We start from the raw sequence: 26,596 nt of genomic DNA, 5'->3' as shown, positions 1-26,596 counted from the left end.
CCGCCGCCGCGCATGCGCAGCCGCGCTGCCGCTGCCGGTGGGAGCCCGCGCAGGCGGGTGCTGCCCCGCCCGCTCCGGGCTGCGCAAGGGCGGGTCGCCCAGCCTGAGGGCGGTGCTGTGGCGCATGCGCGTTGCCCCGCCTGCGGGGCCGACGTTCCTGAGGAGGCGGGGAGAGGACGATGGAGGCGCGCAGGGTCCGCCGGCCCCGCTCACTGCCCGGGAGCGACCGCGGCCGCCGCCACCGCCAACACCACCGCCACCAGCACCACCACCGTCGGGGTCGACGTGCCGGCCTCTGAAAGGGGCCGAGGGGGCCGGGACGCTCCGTCGAGCGGGAGAGCAGGCCGGGGGGGGGGCCCCGCGGTGAGTCGGGGGAACCGGGAGGGCGGTTGCGCTGAGGGGGGAGCACCCCGGAGAAGCTCGGCCGGGGCCGAGCGGCCTCCCGCGGCGGGGCCGGCTGCGGGGCGACCCCGTTTTTGGGGCTGCCGTCCCCGGGCACTGAGGCGGGGCGGGCGAGGAGCGGCGGAGCCCGCATCCCCTGCGGCTGAGTCCCGCCGGCCCGACCCGGCCCTGAGGCGGTCGTTTCCCGCGGCGGCGGTGACCGGGGCAGCCGCCTGGGGCGGCCCTCGGGAAACTGCGGGTTGTCGGTTCTTTCGCCGGCTTCCAGGGAGCGGCTGCTAAACCCGGGAGGACTCTTCAACGGGAACGCACCGTCGGTGCGCGCTAGTAACGTGAGGGGACAGGAGCCCTGAGGTAGGATAGTTTTCCGAAAGGATAGCAAGTAGAACCGCTTGATGTGGCCCGCGATCTCCCGGTCCCACACGGAGTGTGCGTGTGCCATCCACCTCCTCGTTTGTCTTAACGTCCGCCTTTCTGACTAAAGGATTGGCGGTGAGGTTTAGGTTATTGATGACTCTTCCTTGGTATTGTAGGGGAATGTGGTGGTGTTTCCGAAGCGGAAGGGTTAACAAATGGACTTGTTTTCCCTGGATATTTAACACGTGATAGTCACACTATCTGTTTTTTAGTAGAAATAGCACTTGAGTATGTAATCAAAAAACACGCTACTAAATTTTAACTGCTGTCAGACTGCTGTATTTCAATATGGAATACTAATTTGGGGTTTTTTCCTCAGGCAGACTAGAATACGAAGTTCTAAACTAAACCAAAAATGAAGTTTTGTCTGCCCGCTACAGTTGTTCTTTTTTGGATGAGAGGGGGTTTAGTGCCTTAGGGATGGAGTCATATACATGTAACCTTTATTGGAGCGCTTTCTTCAGCAAAATATAGTAATAAAAAACCTTCTCCACAAAACTAAGTGATTAAGCAAACAGGGATCTGTAGCAACGGGACAAGTGATACCATCTTTGGATATAATGTTGTCCTCTTATGGCCTAATACAAAGTTGATAGTAAGGTACAAAATGAGGAGTTCTGAATGGCTGATACAATTTCTAAGAAATTAGTAGAAATGCTGCAGTCTTGAAGGCGTGTTAAAAGTAGTGTGAGTATTTGGTCAGGATGGACCCTGCAGTAGTCCTCTAATCATGATGATTTATGGCAACGCATTTGACAGGAAAAGTTTGTTACAAAACAACAGCTTACAGGCATGCTCATTAAAAAGGAAATTAAATCGCTTGATGATTTGCAGCCTTATGCTCCTTTTGTAGCTGCTTGCATCAAAAGGTCATATTTCTTTGTATGCTCTTCAGTGCGATCAAATAGTTGAGAAGATGGCTTTTTAAGATGCGAGTGCACATAACTCTTACGTGGTCACCTGGGTGTGGATTGCATATATATGAAAGCTTAGTAGAATTGTTTCAGACTCCTTTGTAACTAGGACTCTTACAGTCTACCTGGAGTGTAATTCCTTAATAATAGTTGAACAGTGTAGTAAAGCTTTGATGATGTTATGGTATTGTATCCTTCTGTATAAAGATGGTTGGCTGAAACCTCTGTGAAGTTCTGGTTCATGGGAACATTCATTTATAATGACAGAGAAGTTGAAGATGGGAAACTACAGTGAAAGGTTGGATACATGTGAGAGGTGACTCAACTGGGTACTTCATGTCACCATCACAGAAATTTAATATTGAATATTAACACTTTCTCGATTGTCCTTCATTCTGTAATGCTGAACATCTAAATGCTTTTTTTTTTTTTTTTTTTTTTTTTTAAAATTTTGGACATGACTTAGACCAGAGCAGCCTTTTCACTAGTTTGTGACATATGCTTAAACTTTTTGGATCCAATCCTGGAAGCTGTTCAGTGATAGTTTTGTCCTTATGTCAATTCTGCTTATTTAATAAAGGTCTTATGAGGGAATGTTAATTAAACAGTACATGGTGTAAGCTGTAGTTAAAACATCCTGAATTGGAAAGTATTACACGGAAGGAATATCAAGTTCTTAGGCTGTATTTAGTAGGTCTGTACACCGTCTTACTTCCAGTGTTGTTCTAATCTGATTTTCTTTACTGGCAGCACCTGTCAGATGAAGATACTTCAAACAAAGTCACTTGGAAACACACTTTATTTATTGTTTACTGTATAAATTTTTGTTCTCTGCACCTCTTAGTTAAGGGTGATGCTGTGAAATAGGATACATATGTATCAGCTGTGAAGTTACTGAGAACTAGTTCTCCATGAACTGCTTTCACAGATGTTGCATTTCCATGCGCTTTGTTAACTGCTGTTGTAATTTTTATTTTCCTAGGCCCAGATCAAGCTCCTGGTGTTTGGATAAAAAGGAATGAGGAGTTGATAACCTATGTAATGGGAAAGTAAAGGAAAATGATGTACTGTTAACTGCCTGGGCTTGTCATATTTTTGTGTATGCCCATTTTTCAGTGCAGATTTTTAAGAAATAATTACTTACAATTCTGGCTTTTGAGAGTGGATGTGTAGTGCGGTATGTGGGTATAGGAATGTCTTTGAGAAATATGCTATTGGGGATAGGTAAGAGGAGATGAGGAGGAGAGGAGATGCTCTCCACTGATTTTCACTCTCAATACTTCTGAAATAGTTTAGCAGCAGTTTGTATTAAGAGCTAAATAATGATACAGGTAAAAACAACTGTTCTGTACAATTTCTTAAGGTAATTCTGTGAGGACAGGTTTTCTTTTGGAAATACCTGGTTTCTAAATTTGGTAATAAAACACAGTTGCAGTGGTTGTTGGTATCTGCTCTTTCTCCTCCAGCAGTTCCAGTGTGGGTTTTTTTTCCCTGTCTGGATTATTCTTGAGGAGTTGATCTCCTCCATTGATGAATAATTATCTCCAGCATTTTTATTGGCTCATTCTACAAAATGGAATGTATTCACGTATACTAAGCATTAGTTTTGATTCACTATAATAGTTTTGGTTAATATTAGCTAAGAGCATAGTATTCCAGTAAAGATATAGTCAGATCTGTAATTCCTTAAAAATCAGAAAGATGGTAAAGTGTATGGAAGTCTGGGTATATAAAGATGCTGGAGAAGCTTAAAGAGCAAACAGTGTAAGAACTTTCCTCATGCACACAAAGATGCTGAAAGACCCTTTCCAGTCAGAGATACTGAATATCTCATCTTAAAGTGGCTTCTTTTCTGAAACTTGGATATCTGAATGACTTGTTTTCTGTAGCTGGTTCAGGAACAACCAGCCAGAGATGTATTCCTGAAGCTTGATGAGGTTGTGACAAAAGGTAATACAAATTAAAATCTATTAAAATTAATTTATGTTGAGTCAGATTTTAAAGTCTCTTTTACATATGTGCTTGCATAACCAGAGTACTTAGGTGCATAAATCAACTAACTGGCACAAAATTTATATTGAGCTTAAAGTTGTCTATAAATAGTGTTACATTTTTTTAAATTTTAGCTGTAAAAAATTATAAATGTGTTGAAATGACTGTTTCCCAAGTCATGGTTGCAGGTGATGCTAAGCAATGAGTAACCAACAACACTGATATCTTTACAAGTGCAGAATCTTATAAATTATTAGTGGCTGACAGTAATTGTACCTCTTTGTAGTGGTGTTCTCTTAGGGTAAGCCTAATCTAGGCTAGTATTTTCTAGTTTGATTAGATGGTGGTTTTGTCTAATTTAGTACTGAGCCAGTGCTCAATCTAAAATTACAACTTCATTTTACTGATGCTTTGTTATCTAAAAGTTGGGATGCTGTGAAACAGTACTTGTAAAATTGTGGAGATTGTCATCCTCTGGTAATTTTACAACCAAATATTGTTATTCTATGAGTATTTTCCAGAGCCATAGTCCATTTTAATGGTTACAATAATGTTATGGTCTATTCTCTACACGATACAGTAGGAAGTGCCTCCAAAGTGATGAAACTGTTTTAAAAAGATCTGCAAATTTTTAGTGAACTAACTTTTTCCCCATGCTGAAGTCAACTGACTTAAGGAATGTGCTGTTCCTCTGGACTGCATTATCTTAGATACTATTTGTTTATAGTTCAGTGTTCGTTCATACACTGAAAGTTGCTTTATGTTCTGATAAGGCTTCTTCTACTTGGTTCAAATAATGATGGGAACTTACATACAGGATTTCTAGTACTTTTGGGGAAGGGTGGTTATTTAGTTTGTTTTTTGGTGGGTTTTTTTGGTGGTTTTTTTTTGTGGGTTTTTTTTTTTTTTTTTTACTTCTGCAAAATTGCTGTCTAGCTAGCTGTTTATCTTTTATTTGCGCTGATTATTCGTGGAAGTGAAATACTTCACATTTGTCCCTATTTCATCTTGTTTGTTTTGGACCATATCCCCAGTTTGTCACAAATGATTTAAGAACTTTGGTATTGTCCTCGAACTTGTTTTTGTCTCTTCTCAGCTTGGTATTAATCTCATTTTTTTGAAGAACTGAAGTTTATTAAGGTTATCTTTATTGCTTTATTTTTGTGCTTACTTTTGACTTTTTTTTTTCTGTTATAGCTTAGAGTATTGTAGTTTTATTTTTTCAATATATGTGTAGCTTAATAGGAGACTTTAGTTTTTCCTGAGTCTTGATTCCTTGGCAAATACTTAAAGCTTTTCTTCCTCTTCAGTATCTAACACAAATATATTATATCCCATGTATAACTGGAGACATGACTCTGGGCTAGTCTTGAAACTACTTAGTAATGAGCCCTTCTTAATCTGGGAACATACGCGTTTTAATTCTAGTTGTTTTTCCTTCCAGTGTCTTCTTATTACCTTGAAGAACTACCAATTGCCCAAATCCTTTCTAGAAGCGTTTATCAAAGTGTGTAAACTCAGTGTTTAATACTTATTCTATTAGCTTTGCTAATACTGACATTTTTCTTCTCTCTCCTCCCTGTTCCCTTTCTCCTGGTGTTTTTCCACAGGAATCGAATTTCTCTCTCGCTGAGGTTCCTTCACTTCCAGTATGGAGATGAATCGAGAAAAACTGTGTACCAGTAAGGCTGATGTGAGCTCAGATTCTGCTTATCATTGCTCAACATGTCATGATGATGAGGAGTGGAGCAGTACTAGCCGGGGACGAGCTAAGTCACGAAGTTTGTCTGCTTCACCAGCCCTAGGAAGCACCAAAGAATTCCGGTATGGATCTTGGTTCTTCCCATTGTTGCTACCTTTAAGAAAAAAAAAATTATCTACGTTTTAATTTTTGCTCCTCTTTTTATATAACCATAGTCTTGCAGCTGTGACAAGCGATAATGAACAGAAATAAAAACAGTGTTTTGTGGTAATAAATAGAGAGGGAGGTGATTAGTGAACCATCCTATTGTGGTTCATGCTGTGAAAAGAGCTTGATTTTCTGAAGTAGCCATGTCTAAACTGACATTCATGTAAATAGTTTCTGGCTGGTTGTGAGGCTTGCCTTCTATTTCAGTGTTTCTTGGGAGATCTCGAACTGCTTTTTGTAGATATTTCGGCAACATTCTATATGTGCACATATAGCTTCAGCAAGACAACACATCACTCATTTGTTCTGTATGTGCCATTTAAATGCTGTCTGAAATGAGTATGTCAGAGTCTGGATTCAGTGACGTGTTTGCATTTAAAAATGGCTATGGGAAATGTAGTAGATCCTTTTTTTGAAGACAAACTGCACATAAAACTGCTATCTGTAGCATCATGTATTGAAATTATTTCTTAGTAAGAAAGTTAGTGAAGAAAGTATGGGTATCTTTCCAGCTAGGAGAAGTCCTTAAAGTATAAAAAATTAGAAGGTTATTGTTCATAAGCAGATAAACAAAATATTTTCAAGTATGAGGAAGCTGTTGTGCACAAGTACTTGACTTTCAGGGTTTTGGGGTAGATTTGAACTTTGACTACTGTGATACTTGTCATATTTCAACCTAGCTTCAGAAATTTTAAGTACCTTCCAGAAATAAAATACAAATGCATCTGTACTGAGCTATGTTAATTCGTAACTTCATAGTAGCTCAGGTCACAAGAAAGGAACAGTTTTGTGCTTGGTTCCCTATCTTTAATTAGTAGGCAGAACTTTACCTCTTGCTCAGCAAGTTGCTTTCAAGGGATTCTTAAAACGTACTTCAAAAGGTTGTTAGTCCAAAATGAAGGCAGGAAGTTAAAGGTTGGGGGTAGACTAAGAGCAGACCTGTAATCAAAATGGTATGGCTGTCAAAACAGGTATTTGCAGAGTTCACAGTCTCAAAAAAGAATTAATCAACAGTAGAGACACTTCTGCAGATTTTTGCAAATGCTCTAGCTAGAGCTTTAGTGCTGTGTATTAAAAACCTGTATAAGTATTTAAGTTATATGGTAATGTGAGGCAGCGCAAACTAGGTTTGTGCTTGCAGATAGTTTCACAGCGGTGAGAAACGTCCCCCCCCCCTTTTTTTTTTTGAGCCAAATTTCTAATCTAGTTGCAAGGCTCTTGTCACATGGACAGCTTGGACAGAACTTTTGATTTTTGTGATCTTTGGACCCATTGTAAATATTGAGTAGCCTGCTGTGGTAGCAGCGTGTCTTGATCTTGTGGGAAGCATAGCAGAACTTTTACTTACATTGTGGCCCTCTATAAAAGCACGGACAGAATCATGGAGGAGTTTCTCAACAGATGAAATTCTCGTCCAGAGTTACTGCTTTGCTGGTAGGAATGCTCTTGCAAGGCAGAGCATATGTGGGTGAGGCTGAAGATCACAGGGGGAAGCTTTATGGTGAAGGGAGGCATACTAAAAGCCTTTACCTGAAGAGGTTAAAAGGTTAGGAAAATAGTTGCTTCGCATATGTAGTTCAGAAAGTCAGTGTACTTTAACGCTTTTGGAAAATGTTCACAAAGGACTGTGCTCTGACTGTACTGTTCTAGCTACTGTGTTGTGTGTCATAGTCAATATGTAAGACTTTACATTAAAAGCATGCTGTAAAACTGGGTTTTTTTCTCTTTGCTTAGACCTTTAAGAATGTAGACTTCAGTCAACCTGTGTAAAAGACCATGTGGTCTAAATTTTTGTGTATTATTATCTTCTAGCTAAATAACTACTTTTTCAAACTAGAAGTGATCTTTGTAGACCCTACCCATTGTGGGTTTGAATTAGGGTTATGCCTTACAAGATTTTTTTTCATTAAGATGCTCTGCATTCATTCACTGGCTGTCTTCAATTTAGTGCAAAATTGTCACAAGGCATTTTGTAGAATGCCAGAAAGTGATCTCGGGCTTGCTATGTAGTATTCAGATTGAAGTAGTTGCCTATCTGCTTTGAACTGGCAAGTATATTTTCCTAAAAGATGTATAATTTCCAGTGTGTTGCTGCTTATTCTTGGCAAAGACAGTCTTACTACAAACAACTTTAAATTCTGTTCACTCAAACATTTTACCTTCTATTGCTTGAATAGTGCATAGGTTATTACTAAAACCAAGTAAAATCTCAACAAAAATGTATACCAATGATTAATTAGAGCTTGCAGAGAAAACTTTTGTTTGAATGTCATGAAGGTCAGATATGGATATTTAATGCCTCTTGTAGGAACAGAGTTTAGCCAATTACTGGGAGTGGCATGGAATAACGACCTGTGTTGAAAGAAGGCAAAAAAGAGAGTTATTTGGGAGAAGCAAGTTACTTGAGTGGAGCAAGAAGTGGGAGGTGATGTTGCCAGGGTGTTATTTAACTGTCCCGATTTTGAGTGTAATTGTTAACAAGTAGATAGAGACTTACTGTTTCTTTAAATGTATTGGTACACACATTAATCTCTATGTCAGTCCTTACTCATTTTTCTGTTTTAATAGAAATAACATAAACTCTATAAAACACTTAGTAATACTCTTATCTGACTGGATTAGTCATGCCTAGACTTACAAATGGAAAAAAATAATAACTTTTATGTGTTAAATGTAGGAAATTAAATACCCATTCTCATTATTGGAATTCAAATCGTACACACGCCTATTTTATTAGGCATGCAACAAATAAGATGTTGCTGTTATTCCTTAATTATATCTTTTTAACCTGTCATCTGGTTTTCATTTTTGTTAGATTTCTGAGGAGGATTTTTTATACTAAGAGCGAGTCATCAGGCTGCTCTGAGCTACTTTATAATATACACAATAGAAGGTAGTGCAGTAATAGATTTGTTACTGCCAAGCAGTAGGTTAGTTACCAGTTCCTGTGTTTTAATTGAATTAAGCACAGGAAGGACATATTTCCCCCTTTTTTTTAATGGAATAAATCTAATAGCATTTACATAATGTTTCAACAGTTACATGACTTGAATAAGTTTTGCTCCCATTTGCAGATTTGTTCAAGGATGTGTGAGGGAAGTAAGGCAGAATGGTTCTGACTTGCTCCAGATAATCTCATCCTGGAGCTAGGAGTAATCCTGTGTTCTGGGTGGGATTTAAGTTTGAGGATAAATGACATTTCAGAGCTCCTACTTATTTGAAGACAAAGATCATATTAGCTCTTATTAGATAAATAAATGGAAAAAATTAGAGTTTTTCCTACCTATTCAAAACTACGGCCTGGTACTGCAGATAGGTATCTCCATATACCTTAGAATTGAAGGATTTGCATTTTACTAATTTATTAAGTACAGAGATCTAAACAGCAACAAAAAGTGCTTAAACGATCAGGACACCATTACTGTGACTTGACCATGGCAAAAAAAATCTGAAGGTACTGCCTTGGTGTTGGAGACTTCATTGTAAATGCTTGTCAAGCCTTACACTGGGAAACCTAATTCATATATGTTATCGTACCTTATTGAGATGAAGAGCACTCATTAAGTTATTTTATGTGTATTTATACCACATTTAATCATTCTGCATGTCCTGCTCTAAAATTGTGTGCTCTTCGATAAGATGTAGTGCTTCAAGAAATACAGAAAAGAAGGTATCATGGTTATTGTGTCTGCAGCAGTGAAGCTGAAGTCACTTAAGAATTGATGCAGACTAATCCTTTATACACCCTAATGACACACAGCTATTAGTCATTGTAGGTTTTTTTGCTGAGAACATGGCCTGACAACAGCAGCCTTGGGCTTATTTTTTTGTTTGTATGCTTAGTAGTTTGCTTGCTCACTGTCAACAGACATTAATGCAGGCCAAAATATTATGGAAGAGAAAGTGCTTATACTATGTAAACAAAAGTCCTGGCTTACACTCTGTATTTTAATTAATTGATTAGGCACACTTGTTAAGTGAAGATTGTGAGACTACCGAATTACCTAAAAAAACATGAATGCTGCTGTTCTTTCGCTCAGCTAGTGTTATTACAGACATATTTTGAGTTTCTTTTGAATGTTGCCAATCTCATTTGATAATTTCTCGGTGTTATTAAATAACTTTCTACAAAATCTGAAATGTTCAGTCAACTACTGCTCAAGTACCTGGCTGAGTACTCGAAGTGTTAAATACTTGTTTATGCTATCATCTTGACTATTATTTAGGATTACAACAAACTGAGGAGCTGAAAAGTGTGTCCTTCAGTTATTTAAGTGCCTTCTTACTCTAGCTTTAAAAAAAAAAAAATCAAAGGTTTTTTTTTAATATGTAAGAATTATATAGCTCATTCTGAAACAGGAATTTTCTGTGCTTTGTTTCTTTAGCATAGGAATTTTCCTTTTCACAGTAGTGAGACCTTGAAAATGAATTACGTTTCTATAATTTGGGATTTATCTACACATTTTTTTGGTCTCTCTGAGACACACATGTACTGTTCTGTATTGTAGTGTCGAGAAGAGTTGAGACTGAATAGAATCTTTGCAGGCTTGACATGAATTCACAGAACCAACTTGAGAAAACTTGACCATATCTTCTTTGAGGCTGTGATGCTTCCTTTGTGCAAAGTGAAGATGAAATGAATACAAGAAGAATATGTACCTGATACTAATATTTAGGAAGTGATTACTCTGTATGTGGAAGGGATAAACTATGAGTGAGGCTTTGATTAAAACCACTTTCAAGGAGTAGGTACAGGAATTAAGTTTTAGATTTGACATGTGAGAGCTAATATGTGTAAAATTACATTGGCTGGTCAACCACAATTAAGAAATGTACTTTGCCCTGTATTGCATAGTGCAGCTTTTTCAAAGAAGTGGTTTTGGTGGTTGGGGAGCTAATTATACCCGGTTTGTCATCACATTTATTTATTATTTTTTTATATATATATGTATTTAGGAGAACACGCTCCTTGCATGGACCATGCCCAGTGACCACATTTGGACCAAAGGCCTGTATGCTGCAAAATCCTAAAACGATTATGTAAGTACTTGTCGAATGAATGGTATTATGCTTATTCTATGGGAAAGAAAAAAGTTTGCTTTTCTACTATTCACCCCCTAATCAGGATTGTTTGTATTTTACCTGACATTTAGAGATTTTCATGTTGCTTGATTGCCAGCTTGGGGTCATCATTGCCAAAATTGGCCTGCCGTTTTCATCACATGTTCATCATTTAAAAAGTCAGTCAAAGGAGAACGGATAGCACTGCTGAACTGTATCCTCAACTAAAACCCCATTAGATGTGCATTAGCTTGATCTGCATGTTGAAAAATCTAATGTGGGTTTGATTGTAATTTTTTGGGTTTTTTTTCTCCCAAGGGGTGATAGGACTTAATCAGTATTTCTCTGTATGGATTTATAGTGGTTTTGCCGGTTGGAATACTTCCTGCAGACATAAAACGAAATTAATTTTATTGGTTTTACGTTACTAATTAATGTGTTGTTCTTAAGCCCACTATCTACTACCTAAACTAATGGGAGTTTTTTCACAGCTCAGTATATCTATATTGGAAAAAAAAAAATCAACCATTTCACATAAAAATACAGCAGGGCATGTGAATAGTATTAAGTACTGAAATTTTGTTTAGACGTGTTTTGCCTAATCTGCAATCCATAGTTTGTCAACAATGGCAACTATAATAAACACTTTCCAACATAATTGACAGTAAACTTGCCATGTGTATTATAGAAACCTAATTATGATACGGAGAAGCTATTGGTAGCATTTCGTTTATTCCATCTTGAAGTATGTAAAGAGCAGTGTTTCTGAACGATAAAGGAGCAAAAATTTTTATGGACAACACAAGGAAAGGAGGAGAAATTGTTCTGTGTACTGTGAAATCTGAGGAAAGCCTTCTCTCTCTTGGTATTATGTGTTTGAGCTAGTAGTTTGAATTTTTGTATTTGATCTATGGCACTTTCAGTGTATGAATATCATTAAGGCAAGTTTGCTTTTGGACTCTGCAGATGAACTTAATGTGAAAAAAAGGGTTGGTTTCTGCTTAGCAGGCATATAAACATTTTAATTTTGTAGGTTGGGTGGTATAAAAGTGTTGCTTTTTACACCTTGTATTCTATACTTAATAAATAGTGTCTTGACTTGGTCAAATGAGGAATGTCAGGGTTCTACAGATAACCAAGTTAGTGGTCCCTATTTTTGTCCCTTTAAAAAGTTTTATTTCATTGTTCTTTTCAGTTAAACATAAGGTATTTAAGTATTTAGTTGCCTAAATCTTTACCTAAATAGTAGTAGTCTTCCTCAAAACAGGTTGGTGGTATCATAACTTTTCCTGCGAGGGTGTGGTGGAAATCTTGCAGTGTACAGTAACTCTCAGCTTCCTTGTTCTTTCTGTCTGTTCTGAGGCTGGTGGCTTGGAGCGCTGCAGTTCATCTGGAAACCCAGCTTGCATTGTATGTTTACCCACCTGACTGGTAAATGTGCTCCTCCCCATGGGCTGGGCTGGCATTATATTGTATATAATGACAGTGTCAAGATCAGTTGAGTACAGAGGCTGCAGGCAATACTAAATGCACGCTGCTTGCTGGGGAAAAGGCTGCTTATGCCGTCTTCAAAACAGCTGGGGAGAAAAGGGTGCTCTCAGGTGATTGAAGGAAAGGACTATTTGAAGACTAAATTGTAAATTACTATTCTTACTTTAAGATTTTTGCTGTGGCTTTTAAAAACAAGAAAAACCTTTTGTTTGGGTTCTTCTTCTCTACAGTCAGTAATACTGTTAAACTCTCTTCCCTGGAGAGAATTTTTTAACAGAAAGCCTTAGTTTTTATGTACGGGCAAAAGTTAGTGAAGGTCTTGGTGTCTCTTTAAGTGCTAGTGTTGATGATTGTATTGAAAGACCTGCCTTCCGAAGACCGTTATGTAAGATGACCAGAAGAATTGAATGACTATTCAGTGAAAAAAGAATCAGGTGCTTGTGTTGTTGAGGAGAGGGGAGGTTAAATACCCATTTTAAAATTCTTTCTTGAAATAGGATTTTTCTTATGAAATCTTGCCTCTGAAGATCTGTAATAGATGTTTTATACAGGATTTTTCTGTAAAGCCTCACAACTTTTTATTGGGACTGATTTGACATACTTAACTGGGGAAAAAAAAATTCAGAGAAAAATGTTTTCTTTGAGGTAGCAGTTTATTAAGTGATAAAAGCCTCAGCCTTTTTTTTTTTTTTTTGGAGCTGTTGCATTTGCCTGACTCCTGGAAAGAAACATGAAGATCTTAGAGCATGTTATGAATAATCTTTCATTTAGTAGAACTACGTGGCATTGGTGAGTACAGTTGAAATAGGCAGACTGTCCTTCATTTGAATGAAGTCTGTATTAGTTCTAGGTTTATAAGTGAAAAGCAGTGCTGCAATCTTTAGTTCTTTGCCAGGTTTAGAGGATAGCCTGATCATCTTGAAATGGTTTTGGGGTGGTTTCTCTATTTGTATTTTTTACCTTTTAATAGTGTTGAAATTTGAGGAATTTAATTTTATAAATTTAGTATAGAAAACGCTTCCTTAGTCACAATTTGTATTGGAAATAGCATATAAAACTCCAGCTTTAGTTCCTTTGCAACTGTTTGGCACCAATAAACACATGAATGCAGCTCTTCCTATTTGGTTTTGTTTTGGTTTGGTTTATTTTCAATTTAGCTATTGGTTGGTTAGTCAAGTCAGAGGAAGCCTTCCAGATTCATAGTAATCTCAGATTCATGGTGATATCTGAGACCGAGGATGGTATCTTCAAAGTGCCCTTACGCTGAGCCAGGGGATTGGACTAGACTATCTCCAGAGGTGCCTTCCAACCTCCACTGTTCTATGATTCCTTGACTGTAAAATACGAGATGACGCATAATGTAATGTTGAAAACCTGTGTGTGATACCGAGTGTAACTGCATATTTGTATTCTGTGTTATATAATGATATTTAGAAGGAGAGATGGCACTGTTTGTTAGTAAAGGTTATTGGTATTAGACTACTTCATTAATCTCTAGTTTCTGCTGTATTTATATGTAGAGTATAGGCATTTTGGAAAGGAAAATGAGCAGGTTATTATACCTCCAGTATCATCATCTGTTTTATTTTAACCCTTGAAGTGCTAAATCCAAATCTCTTTGTAAATTTGGCTTGTTCAGCATTTATACTAATCTGCTTTGCTTTATGGATTATATCTGCACCATATGGAAAAGGATGGGATGCTTGTAACATGCGAAATACAACTGTGAAATTATGTAGCTTAGAAGTAGATATAAATGAAGAAGGAAAATAGAGCTGGGTATTCCTAAATCAACTAAATGTATTACAGAGCAACATGAGTGTTCTCTTACTGAACCCTCTTGAAAGCTGTAAAATTATTTGTGTATATATATATTTAGTTCTTGAGGTTCTCAAGTCTTAGAATACTGTCCTGACAATAGGCAGACAGGAGTTTTAAAATACTTTAAAAAGTTTTGTGTTTTTTTGGTTTTGGTGGGGTGTTTTGGTTTTGGATTTTTTTTTTTGAATTGGTAGTTGTGCTGCTTTAAGCAGATAAACTTGTTTTGGGGTCAACATTAAAATAATATATAGGTTAGAGTTTTAAAGAAATTTTGCACAAAAGTTATGTATGCTTACAGACCTGTAATGTTTGCCTGGAATAGAAGTATACAGGCATCTGTTCCTGTTTAAGCCCTTTATTTATGAGGCTTTGTCATAGGAAGTATGAGAGCTGCAAATGCAGACTTCCCAGAATAGAGTTTATGTACTATAGTGTTGTCATAGTTGTTGAGGCTTATCTTGAAGATTTCGTACAGATGACCATGTGAATCTTAATTATTTGCCCTTCTCTTGTAATGGTCTTGTTTAGTATAAAACTGTAGAATTTGTGTCTGCATCTACAGGCTTCAAACTGTATTGAGAAAACTGTGACTGTATACTGGTATCAGTGAAAAAGTGCTGAAGGAAGCATTGCTAAAAAGAATATTTGGGTTGGAACTACTGCACTATTTTTAAAATTCACATTGACTTAAGCTGTTTGACTTAGAGTATTGGATGGGAAAAATGTTTATGCTGTAGCTTTTTCTGATTCTCTAATTGGATGTTTCTCCTTATTTTGAGTTGGCTTAACAGGAGAGAGCACTAAGACAAGATAAGAGGAAAGCATTATGGCTGGAAGCATCAGGGAAGATGTCAGTTCAAGAACTTGATCCAGGAGCTTTTGTAGTGCTTCTGTTAAAGTCTCCGTTTGCTTGTGTTGCTAGCATGGTAGCAGTTATAAGAATGGACACTTTAATACTGTTACTATCTTAATATAGTAAAGCACTGATTGGTTTCATGGGGGGAAAAGGCATCGTTGCAACACAATCTATTGCATCCTTATTTCTATTGTTCTGGGACTGCGTGCAATTATAATTAAGGATATATTCTTAACTGACGAGAACGTTATCAAAGCAAAATGTAGTAACATTGTCTTTTTTTCTATTCTCTAGGCACATTCAGGATCCAGCAAGCCAGCGGTTGACATGGAACAAACCTCCCAAGAGCGTCCTTGTTATTAAAAAGATACGTGATGCTAGTCTGCTGCAGCCTTTTAAAGAGCTTTGTGTGTATCTTACTGAGGTAATGAAATGTAAATTCCATTTTTAACCATAATTAAAAATTTTACATCTAAACTGTTCTCAATTACTGATTCTGTTGAATGTGGAATGTACAGGAGTGTATAGTGCAAACATTGTTTTACCCATTGCCACTGGAAGTAATAAAACTTGTTTCAGAGCTTAAGTCAGTACTTAAATATTGCAAGTACAGAGCTTAAAAAAAAAAGTAAACTCAAAACTTTGCTTCATTCTGTTTGCAGTTCTAAGTTACAGGGAATGAGATATAAAAAGCTTTAAGCCTTGAACAAACAGCAGTGTTACTGTATCATGTAATCTATATTCCAAAGTTTAGTTTAGTTTAATTCATTAGATGGTCTGTGCGTGCTGCAAAATTCTCACTGGAATTAGACCACACATTAAAAATAAACCCCGCAACCAAGAGATGCAGACCACTTCTGTAAATTATTATTTATATGTTTTAAACTAATGCAAATTATGGGGAGGGTCAAATATTCTGTCATTTTAAAAGGTTATTAACAAGCTTATCTTATCTCTCCGAAGGAGAACAATATGATAGTGTATGTAGAAAAAAAAGTATTGGAAGACCCCGCTATAGCTAATGATGATAATTTTGGACCAGTGAAGAAGAAATTTTGCACCTTCAGAGAAGGTATGGTAATGATGTCTTGAAAGTAAAGTTGAAGTATATTGCTTTTTTGTCTTGGTATTTCCTTAGTCGCTGGGTCAAGTTTGTAAAACTAATGTGTATTTGCAAACAGCTGTTGTTACATCTTAGGTGTGCTTTTTTATGTTTGTGAGTGAATGTTGGCATGCTGTGCTTAATTTATGTTCGGAAATTAAGACTGTTGATAAAACTTAATTCAAAACTTTTATTTCAACGTTGCTTCTAGATTATGATGATATCTCCAATCAGATAGACTTTATCATATGCCTGGGAGGAGATGGGACCTTACTTTATGCTTCTTCGCTTTTCCAGGTTGGTCTTTATGGGAAATAGACTTAAAGACCTCTTTTCTTTTTGAAGTATTTGAAGGTGGTTGGTTTTTTTTTTTTCTTTTGTTATTGAGGACAGCATTTGTCCTTTGCTGTTCATTCCTTTTTTTTTCAAGACTGTTTTACCCTGTACCTTCTGAAAATAGTCTATGTAATGTGTTGTTTTTATTATGCACAGTTGAAGTTACATCAATAGTCAAAATATTTACAGGCAATTAGTAGAAGTATGAATTGCTTTTATTCCGTAGCTTTTAAATTCTTTTCTTTATTGATAGGGTAGTGTACCTCCAGTTATGGCTTTTCATCTGGGATCCCTTGGATTTCTTACTCCATTTAATTTTGAGAATTTTCAGTCCCAAGTCACTCAGGTTATAGAAGGTAATTTAAGGGGACAAGGTGTGGTGTCTCTTTTTGTTACGTTTTCTGTAGCTTTTTCCAAGACTAGTAATTTTCTTAACCAACTCATTTAGGTTGGCCCATAAGATTGAGTCACAAGAAATGTATACTAAACTAACAAAAGCATTGCATTGCATTGACCCATTCAGTGCTGCTTTCTGTACTGTTATGCAAAGGAAAATGGCTAAGAAATAACTTTGTCCTGTGTGGAGTAAACAAGTAAAAGATGATGCAGAATTTACTTGAAATGATAGATAAACATACAAATAGAGTGTAGCTCTGAAATCTGTGGTAGTCTGTTTCTCTCAGCAGTACAGTGCTTAAATACTGAGAAGTCAGGCAAATAAAATATTTAAGGGAAGAAATACTTTGTTTCTTCAATATGAGATTATTTGAGTTGCATCCAAAGTAGATTCCTGAAAAGACGTATAAATTCTCATGTTGCTAGAATGTTGTCTTTTAATAGGTGTTTCTAATGCACTCATTCTCTCTAAGCATAGCTTTTGTCTTAGTGAAGATCACATGAGGCTCACAGTGTTTTCCCATCTTGATCATGTCCATATAAAACTTAAATTTTCTTTTTGCATCATGAGGAAAGGGAGGAAGGACTGGGTTCAAATTTTACTTTAATTTTGCTCCTTACTACTAAAAATGAGTTTTGAGCTTTAACCAAATGTAGACAATTATCTTGTGAATGAAATTGGGAATGTTGAAAGCACGGGCAATAGAGAGGTGGCATTTCATACAGTTCGCTAGTTGTTACAGGGGTTTATTTACTATACTAGCATATCATTTTTGTGTACTTTCTCCTATATTTCACTTCTAGGCAATGCAGCGCTTGTTCTACGAAGCAGGCTGAAGGTGAAAGTAGTAAAAGAGCACAGAGAGAAAATGACAGTACAAAATGGTATAGAAGAAAATGGAGTAGTGTCTACAAATATAGAGAAGGAAGTGGGCAAGCAAATTATGCAATATCAGGTCAGAGGGCAAAATAAGCAAAAGAACTAATACACTGTTTGTAAATTGCTTTGTACTTGTTTTATTATAACTTTCCCCCTTCCATTAGTTTACCTGCATTAGCCCAGTAGTGTGGGACAGATCCATATTGCTCTAATTCACAATATGGGCACTGCACAATGAGGAAGTGGTGTATCATTACTTTCTGCAATCATAAGTGCTAATATTGTACTTTCCTGTAGTAACATTTTCCTTCTATTTTGAAAACAAAGTAGTAGTTATAAAATGGGATAGCCCAAAGATTTTTATAAGTAAAAAGAAAAACCCTGTACATTGTTAATAACCAGCTTCTGGAAATAATTCTTAACATCTAACAACTGCAGCTGGCACTTGATAAGACAGAACCATAAAGAGAGTCTAATTTGGCAGGTACTAAATCAGTATGAATTTTTCAAAGCTTGTTTCAGCTTGTCATTTTTTTACATTGCCAAGTCAGCAATAGTGGACTGGTGTAATATTTGATGTCATGGCAGGTCCTAAATGAAGTTGTAGTGGATCGTGGTCCTTCTTCTTACCTTTCCAATGTAGATGTCTTTCTAGATGGACACCTGATAACAACAGTGCAAGGAGATGGTGAGTCTGCTTCTTGAGTTAAATTGCTTATTAGTTCATGTGTAGACTGTTGCTATTTTACTGGAGGATTTTCTCACATGGAAACAAAATCTCAAGCTTCTGTTCACTGGTGACAAAAAACGTTAGTGTGCAATGAATAGGTATGTTTATTTATTGGTAGCTAATGTGTTCCACAACAAAGCATTAAAGTGTTGTAAGCTTTGTTTATGGACTTGCGAAAGCAAGTGGCACTTTCTTTGGGTATGGTATGTTAGGGCTAAGAGCAAGAAATAGCTTAGAAAAAATTTGCTTGGATATCTGGAATTTGCTGAAGGCCTAAGATCTCAACTCATGAAATACAGAAGTTCATCTTTAAAGCTCTTATCCTTCAAAAAACGAATGTCACTGTTACAAAGTTGTGTAACCTGAGATCTAGAAGTTTTATGCAACTTACATGAAACCATAAAACTAACATGCTGTGCCAGGATTAGAAGAGAGTTTCTGACTTTTTGTGTATTATACTGCAATTCTCCTGTGAAATACAAGTTGATACATTCTCTGCTTCATTTTCATAACAGTGCTATTTCTTAGTTGTCTTCCAAAATAACACATTGATTGTAATGCTTATGTAAATGAAATTTTTGCTCCTTTCACAGGAGTCATTGTCTCCACGCCAACTGGTAGCACTGCATATGCAGCTGCAGCAGGAGCTTCTATGATTCATCCAAATGTTCCTGCAATAATGATCACCCCAATCTGCCCTCACTCATTGTCTTTCAGACCTATTGTTGTTCCTGCTGGAGTGGAACTCAAGGTTAGCTTCTGTTTTGTTATTTCTCTTTGTAAGTTAAAAACTTCTGTAATAACCACATGAACCTGACCCAAAGCAGAAGCGGTTAGGAAATGCTGTGTTTCTCCTGCGTTCTTTCATTTGTAGGAGGACCTGATCAAGTCCGGTTGAAGAATGCGTCTTTGTTTAAAAAAATATGTACCCACTAGCGGAATACTTCACGCTGCTTCCTACTGGACTGTAGTTGTGTAACATTCTGTAAAATGGGCATACATACATTTGCATTCTGACTAATCAAATTTTACATTATTTCGGTTAAAGTGCGTGTAAATCAGTGGCATTTAAGGGAATGAAAAATTCTACTTTCATGGCTAAAACAACAAATATTGCAGATCTTGAGTATATCGGTAGAGTTATCTGCAATTCGCTAATTATTTTTTGTTAATGCTGTCTTGCAGGAAAAAAAGGCATGCAATACCTCAATATGAAATGGACTTAGTTAATGTGTTTTTTAACAAATACCCATGTGTAAGGAAGAATCCCTTTCTGCTTCTTGTGTCTGTTACAAGCTTCCCGTCTACTTAAGTTGGAAGAGAGCTAGTATGTTTAGAAGGGCTCTTCTAGGGACATTAGAAGATTAGCAATAAGAAATAAGTGTGTACTGGGTTTTTTGTTCCTGTTTTACAATATAAATTGAATGTTTATTCATGGCACAGCTCAGTCCACAATTTGTCACGTCAGTGGGTGTTACTGGCCAATGGTAGTCAATTCTTTTCTCTTAATAGAAATGTATGTTAAATATGAACAAAGCTTCCTAAATGTAACAGCTTTGGATTCATTATGTATTAAAATCTGTTTTTATGCATTAACTTTTTCTTCTTGAAAGAGATGCTAAGTCAACTCATGTAACTGAATTAAAGCATGCACTGGCTGTAATTGGAAAGTCGGTCTGATTTATGACCTTGTATTTATAAAGAGAGGGTTTATTGTATGTAGAAGAGTATGTGTATATATACCAAACGTGAAATGAAGGTTTGGAACTTGTGTGGTGTGTTACTGCACTGTTATTACGGACAGATTATGAATTTCAGTGCAACTGTAAAGTTGCAAAGAGTCAATTCTGTTCTCGGAGGGACGATGAAGGAGGTGTTTGTTCCTTACTCTTGAAAAATAGGTTTTGGACCTGAAGTTTAGTTCTTTTCTCTTTTTCAGATTATGCTTTCCCCGGATGCCAGAAATACAGCATGGGTTTCATTTGACGGAAGGAAGAGGCAGGAAATATGCCATGGAGACAGGTCAAGCCTTTTTTGATTGTGGCATCTCTTTCTAAGTATAGAAAATACTGAATCGTGCACTTCTCTCATTCTCTAACATCTGTCAAAAGGGTTGCTGGTAGTGAAGAAACAAGCTTTTATAAACCCTAACACCTCTTACAGCACAAACTGCACTAAAAGTATTTAATTTCTAACTTGGATTTTTTAGATCTTCCTATGAAAGCAAGTCAAATGTTAAGACAAAAGCATGTAAACGTGGCATGCTTGACAAGGAAGATGGACATGTCTTTAGAAAATTCTGTAAATTTAACTTAGAGATATATCTTAGGAGTTTGAGAAGTTGTAAAACAATGGGAGTTGCATGTAAGCAGTGGCTCTTAATAATGCCATATGGTTTAAACTGTGTTTACTTACTGAATGGTTGTGGTCATTTGCGATGTTATTGCCTTGAGTGAGCAGAATGCAGCGTGTGAAGTTTCCTCATTTTTTTATGTGCAAAATGTGGTGGTTTATCCTAATGGCAGGTGATTTAAGGCAACTGTGTGATACGTGACTGGTAGACTTGCCATTCAAGATGACTTCTTTTTTTTTTTCTTGGTCCATAAAAGTTGCCAGGAAGGAAAATGTGTAGCTGGCATGACACTCCATCTTGAACTGTTTGTATTTCCCCTGAGGTTGAAAGATCTGTAGAACAGATCAGGAGGGTAGTAAGGATTCAAACATGAGATTTGGCTCTTTGTTAGGTGCTAGACTTTTTATTGCTGTTGCTTGTAGTTGAAGCTTAAAGGCTAAGGTGGTGACTTATGTTTTCCTTTGTCCCGGTGTTGTTGATGTGAAGACCAGCAAAAGACTGCAGGATGTCATGGGGTGGGTTCAGTAGTCTCACTGTGTCAAAGAATGCTGTCCACAGTGCATCTGTTAACAATTTTAAGCCATGTGTTCACTCCATTTAGATGAGCCTGCAGACTTTGGTTATTGCTTGATTATAGAAACTTGCTGTTTCACCAGATTGGCTGAACATAGCACTATGTTAGGTAGTGAATAGAAGACTTTTTTTTTTTTTCTTGCTATTCATTGCCCTTGACTGACTGGGGTATTCCTGTGTTGTTGCAGTATTAGCATCACTACCTCTTGCTATCCCCTTCCTTCGATCTGTTTCCGAGATCCTGTGAGCGACTGGTTTGAAAGCTTGGCTGAGTGTTTACACTGGAATGTTCGGAAGAAGCAAAATAACTTTGCTGTTGAAGAAGAAGAATTTTGAGTGTCTACATCTAACAAGACTCACGGGAATGGAAAGTGGCAGTATCCCTTCTATATACTTGGATTTTTAAGTTTTTGGCTAACAAGTGTGGTCACCATCTCAGATGTACATAGTGGTTATATCTGTCTGATCTGCTGATGGCTGGAAATTGTGCTATTTCTTGTCCACCAAGAGTAGGAATGGAAGAAATTAGGCTCTGATTGTTGTAATCTGGTGTGAATTTCCTTCAAATGAGCAATCTGAAAATGGATTATTTCTGATTGGTATTGACAACCACATCTGTAGATTTGGTTGTAACCTATAACTTACCAATAACATGGTAGGCTGAATGTAGATACATAATAGAAAAGTGGCATTAAAATAATCCGTTTAATTTGGTATATTTGTAATTCCATTTAAGACTGCTGTGCATATAAAAGCTCTACAAAATCTGCTTTTTAAAAAAAAAAAAAAGCTCCTGTTTGTTAGCTTAAATATGTGTTGCCCAGAAGAGCTCCCCATCAAGACAGCGCTTAAAATACTTTCTCCTTACTTGTGAATGTGACACAGTGCGAAGAAACACCCATGAAGAATGTTTTTATTAATAGATGGAACTAGTAAAAAAAAAGTATTTTTTTATATATATATACACATATATATGTATCTTATGCCCATTTGAACAGTGTTTGACCCTTGGCTGTCATCACTGTGTAAACATCCAGAAATAGCATGGACGAGCATTAGCATGGACTTGGTTGTTACAGTGATCTCCATTTTTATAGCTGAGCTAGTTCATAGCTCTGCAGTTCCTGTTGGTGGGAATCATCAGTGTGTTGTTTTTTCTTATTACTTTTGTTTGATTCTCTGGAATAAATGGTACCATAAGAGACTGTAAAGTAAAAAAGAAAAAAAAAAAATTCTCCAAGTGTTCAAGAAGAATCTGGGCTTCAATTACTACTATATTGTCTAGTTCCACTATTGTCTTGAAGAAAAGAACATCCTATATGAGGCCCTGAGTGCCCTCAACTTCCATAGATACCTTCCAGCTCTTGGTGCTGAGTAATACAGAAAGGGATACTGCATTGGTAGGCTGATAAATGAGAGGACACATTCCCAGTAGAGTAGCAATGGTGCCTTCAGCACACTCAAGATATTCTAAGTCTCGTATTTACTTTTTTAAGATGCTTTCAAATGTTTCTAACTTCTCTATGTACATATTTTATTGTACGTGCTTTTATGAAAGAAAAAACAAAACAAAAACAAAATCCAACAGAAAAACTAGTTGGGGAAAAAAGGGTTTGTACTGTACTTTAAATGAAAAATATCAAACCCAAGTATAATGTTTACATTTATGTTCTCTGTGGTGCAGTCTCATGATCATACTATCCAAACTTTAGCATTTTCAGAGTCTTGCTGCATTGGTCATTAAAAGAATGGATGTTATCTGTTAAACTTAAGCCTATGGCATAATATTGTGGAGGAATTAATTTACTGATGAAGGTGGGATTTCTGTGAAAGTGGAGTGAGAAGCTCTGTTGAACTTTTCATGATTGTCTTATGTTCTTTATGTGGTCCAAAGTGGTAATGGGAAATGTATTGATTTCCAAACTCTGCCTAACCTGCTGTCCTCTGATGGTTTAAATGATGTCTCTTCCATTTTGGATGCTGCCCTAGTCTGTCTAATTTTATTAAATCCAGGTGAGAGCACTTTTCCATAAAAGAGAAGCAAACTCTTGATTAATGATACAAATCACAATGAAAATGTGTTAATATAAATTAATACTCGGTTTGTAAATTTGTAAAATAGAATATTGGTTTGATTTGGTCTAAATAGACAAATCTTGTGATATCTTGGAGAATATCCAGATAGCTTTTGGAATTTATCTTTCACTTGATTCTGCAGTAATTGTTTTATCACTGTTTTGAAGCTGCTTATGGGTTTCCTAGGTGGAGTATTCAGTTATTTAATAACTGTTTACTTTTTGAACTATAGAAGTGTCGGACTATTTGCTTTGAAACTATTTTATTTAAACATGCAATAATTGAGAAAAGGAACAGGGTATAGCGGCTATATAAATGTATTGTTAAGTTGAAAACAAGCAGAATACTAGGCACGCTAGGAAATGGAAATCATTTTGTGGAGGTGAGGCGAAATGATTAATCAGCCTTATCTAGTATTTTTTTTTTTAAATAAAACTATATTCAGCACTTTTTATTTATGCTTTTTATAATAGTAAAGCTATTATTGACTAAATTGCCGAACTTTAATTTTCAGAGTGCATAGTTCATGAAATCTGTAATCAAAACTTACCTAACTACTTTCTCTAGATTAGATCTAGATTAGGAGTTGTCTTTAAATTTATCATGTACTGCAATTGCATTACTGGCTTTGAGGCTTCTGCATTTTTGCTTGTGCAAGTATTCCCACTTGATAATGATCTTATTTGGATCACTGATCAGCCAAGTAGAGAGCTACAATTACTGACTAAAGGAAAGAAAGTCATATATGACTTTAGTCTTTGCTTTTTCTTCAAAAAGCTGTGTTTATTATAATTGTACTAGCTGCTTTACATCAAAACACAACCCAAATTGTGTTAATACATTACAAACCTGTCTAACTGTACAAAGTCCCTTTTTAAGGCCTTTAATCTGCAAACCAGCAATTGACAAGCGGGCTAGTGAGGTTTAAACAGCACTCAAGTTTTGCATATTTAACTGCTTTAAGTGTGGGTAACTTCTGTTCAAACCACAGCTGAACCAGAAAAAAAGCTGTAATGCAGACTTGGTTATATTGGCAATAAAAGCTCATTTTGCTGATGTAGCTTACTCAAAGTAACTTGTTTAAACTGTACTAGTAAAATAGGTTTTTGCTAATGAAGAGCAGTGTTTCTAATATAAGGGTTTGTAAATGTTACTGTACCTACAAATCCTTTCCAGTCTACAAAGGGCCAAAATGGAAGCTTGGAAATTTTTTTTTTTTTTTTTAAAGTTATTCTCTAGTAGAGAGTTTAAGAAGTTATTAACAACTGATGTAGTATGGAATAAAGCAGTGTACTGAATTTCTAAAAGAGGAAAAATCCTTTTACATATTGTTAATGCTTTGAAAACTTGTTTTAAATATTGTTGAAAACAAATATTTTTCAATCCTTTCAATAAAATCTTTTTGTAAAGTTGGATTTGTAAAGCAGCACTTTGACTGTTGAGAATATAAAATTACGTATACAGAACTACTTGCTTGGAAGGCAAATGTTCAGTGTGGGTTTTTGATACATTGTCTCACGGGACAGTACCATCTGTTTTCTAGAAATATACCTAAGGCTTTTTTGAATGTATATGTCTGATACTAGTCTTTTCTCAAAAGTGTCACAATAAAAGCTGGATTTGCTGTGCAAGTTGAAACAAATCTTCTGTACAACTAGTTGGGCTGCATTAACTACTTTTTTTGAAGGCCCAAGAGTAGAAAAATGAGGAAAGAAATAGTTAAGGGCAATAATCTGAGATAATGTCAGATAATTTGGATACCCAGTAAATTTAGGATTGAAAATGTAGTTTAAGTGCCCATTCTATCTTTGCCTGTGCACATTGTGGCCAAGTTCTAGACACTTCTTCCATGAAACTTGTGGCTAATAATCATGATGTCTTTTTATGATTTCATAATTCACCTGTAACCTATTCCAACAGTTCATGCAGGTCCAATGATTGATTGATAAATGTGAGGAAATGTCTTATGCAGGTAATACAGCTGCTTTTAAATGGAGTTCGTTTGCTTTGCAAGGTACCTTAGAGTTTTCCATCTTCTTATGCCTGGCTAGTGACAAACTCTTGCTGTCTATGGCCAGAATAATAACCCACCATTTCTGTGACAGTGGCACTCTATTGCCTATGCATAAAGCAGGGAAACAGCACTGCCAAAGGCTGGACCCTTATTTTTACAGATGAAGCTTTTGAGATAGTTTATATGCAATTTGCTAGTCCTGTCTTGTCAGAATGAAGGCTTCTTAACTGTTGTCAGTTTAAACGGCCCAGTTCTAGCATTGAGAGCTGTGATCACCATAGTTTGCTGAACCAGCAAAAAGTATTCTCCATCCCCCCAGAGTCTTTCCAAGCTGAGGTATCAAAAATTTTGGCACAAAAATTAATTCAGCTGGGCTGATTAAAAAATGGCTGTATCAATTTACCCTGGGTTTTTAAGAGTTAGGAGAACTTAAAGTAGCCCAGAATTGGCCATAAACCTGTGTGAACTCTGAGGCCATCTTTTTCTAGTTTTGCCCTGCCTTGCCCTGCAGCATGTCTACATGATAAGCTGAAATGAGTGTTGGTACCAACATGCAGTTTAATCTAGATTGTTCACATAGGCATCAGGTGGCAGTATAGATTACAGCCATCGTGGGAAATCCAAAAAAAAAATCTCATACTGGATGTGAAGGTCAACACAGCTTGTACTTGTTGCTGCTGTTCCGTGAAATACTAAATTTTAATTTAATCTGGGTCTCCCTTTGTGTGCAGCAGTCCTACCTCTTGATGACAGTCTCATGCTCCTTGTGCAACTGCGAGATGCCTTACTGCATTGCTGATTAATGAAAGGAGTGGTAGAGAAGCATATAGCGTTTACAGTGGTATTACGATTTGTTTCATAAAAACATGATTATGTTCTAAAGACAATTTGAACTAGCTATGCCAATTAATGACTTATTACTGTGGGGCACAGGATTGCAAAGCCTAAATGCTCTTCCTTACTCTGTCAGTCTCTGTCTTTCTGTGCTGTGTTCTTTTAACTTTTCTGGAATCCAGATTAGTATCAGCTGTTGCACATGTGCACAGCAGCTTGAAGCTTTTTTTGAGCGAAGTCATGAGAACAACAGGGAACAGTTTGGTCTCACGTATTGTCCTCAAACAGAAAAGCAGGAAGCTATACCCAGAAAAATGGCATTAAAGCTACCAATACTTTGTAGTGATGGGAAAGTAGCAAGTTGATTCATTTTTTCAGTAATGCACAAAGAAAAATTGAACTCAAAGGCTTGAACAAAGAACAGGTAGAAGATAATAATGCA

The 26,596-nt window shown here is 36.9% G+C and overlaps 1 protein-coding gene across 4 annotated transcripts in view; it reads left to right on the top strand.

The window, feature by feature from the left end:
* The window catches only part of NADK (NAD kinase), a 34,775-nt gene that overhangs the window by 6,394 nt on the left and 1,785 nt on the right, over positions 1 to 26,596 (top strand). Inside the window, exons 1-12 of one of the 4 annotated variants that reach the window (XM_010577442.1) lie at positions 255 to 363; positions 5,333 to 5,546; positions 10,588 to 10,671; positions 15,155 to 15,284; positions 15,824 to 15,932; positions 16,174 to 16,259; positions 16,552 to 16,654; positions 17,499 to 17,650; positions 18,163 to 18,262; positions 18,898 to 19,055; positions 20,244 to 20,326; positions 21,419 to 24,639. In XM_010577442.1, the coding sequence (XP_010575744.1) occupies positions 5,374 to 5,546; positions 10,588 to 10,671; positions 15,155 to 15,284; positions 15,824 to 15,932; positions 16,174 to 16,259; positions 16,552 to 16,654; positions 17,499 to 17,650; positions 18,163 to 18,262; positions 18,898 to 19,055; positions 20,244 to 20,326; positions 21,419 to 21,566 (1,326 nt within the window). In that variant the 5' untranslated portion in view covers positions 255 to 363; positions 5,333 to 5,373 and the 3' untranslated portion in view covers positions 21,567 to 24,639. Of the gene's footprint in view, positions 1 to 254; positions 364 to 672; positions 754 to 5,332; positions 5,547 to 10,587; positions 10,672 to 15,154; positions 15,285 to 15,823; positions 15,933 to 16,173; positions 16,260 to 16,551; positions 16,655 to 17,498; positions 17,651 to 18,162; positions 18,263 to 18,897; positions 19,056 to 20,243; positions 20,327 to 21,418; positions 24,640 to 26,596 lie in introns of those variants that run through there. The other 3 variants (XM_010577441.1, XM_010577440.1, XM_010577443.1) reach the window with 3 other exon arrangements.

The sequence above is a fragment of the Haliaeetus leucocephalus genome, unplaced genomic scaffold (genome assembly GCF_000737465.1).
Source record: "Haliaeetus leucocephalus isolate CR32 unplaced genomic scaffold, Haliaeetus_leucocephalus-4.0 Scaffold556, whole genome shotgun sequence".
Classification (NCBI taxonomy): Eukaryota; Metazoa; Chordata; class Aves; order Accipitriformes; family Accipitridae; genus Haliaeetus; species Haliaeetus leucocephalus.
Note: the sequence above shows the minus strand (reverse complement) of the source record. Positions and strands in the feature narration are given on the sequence as shown.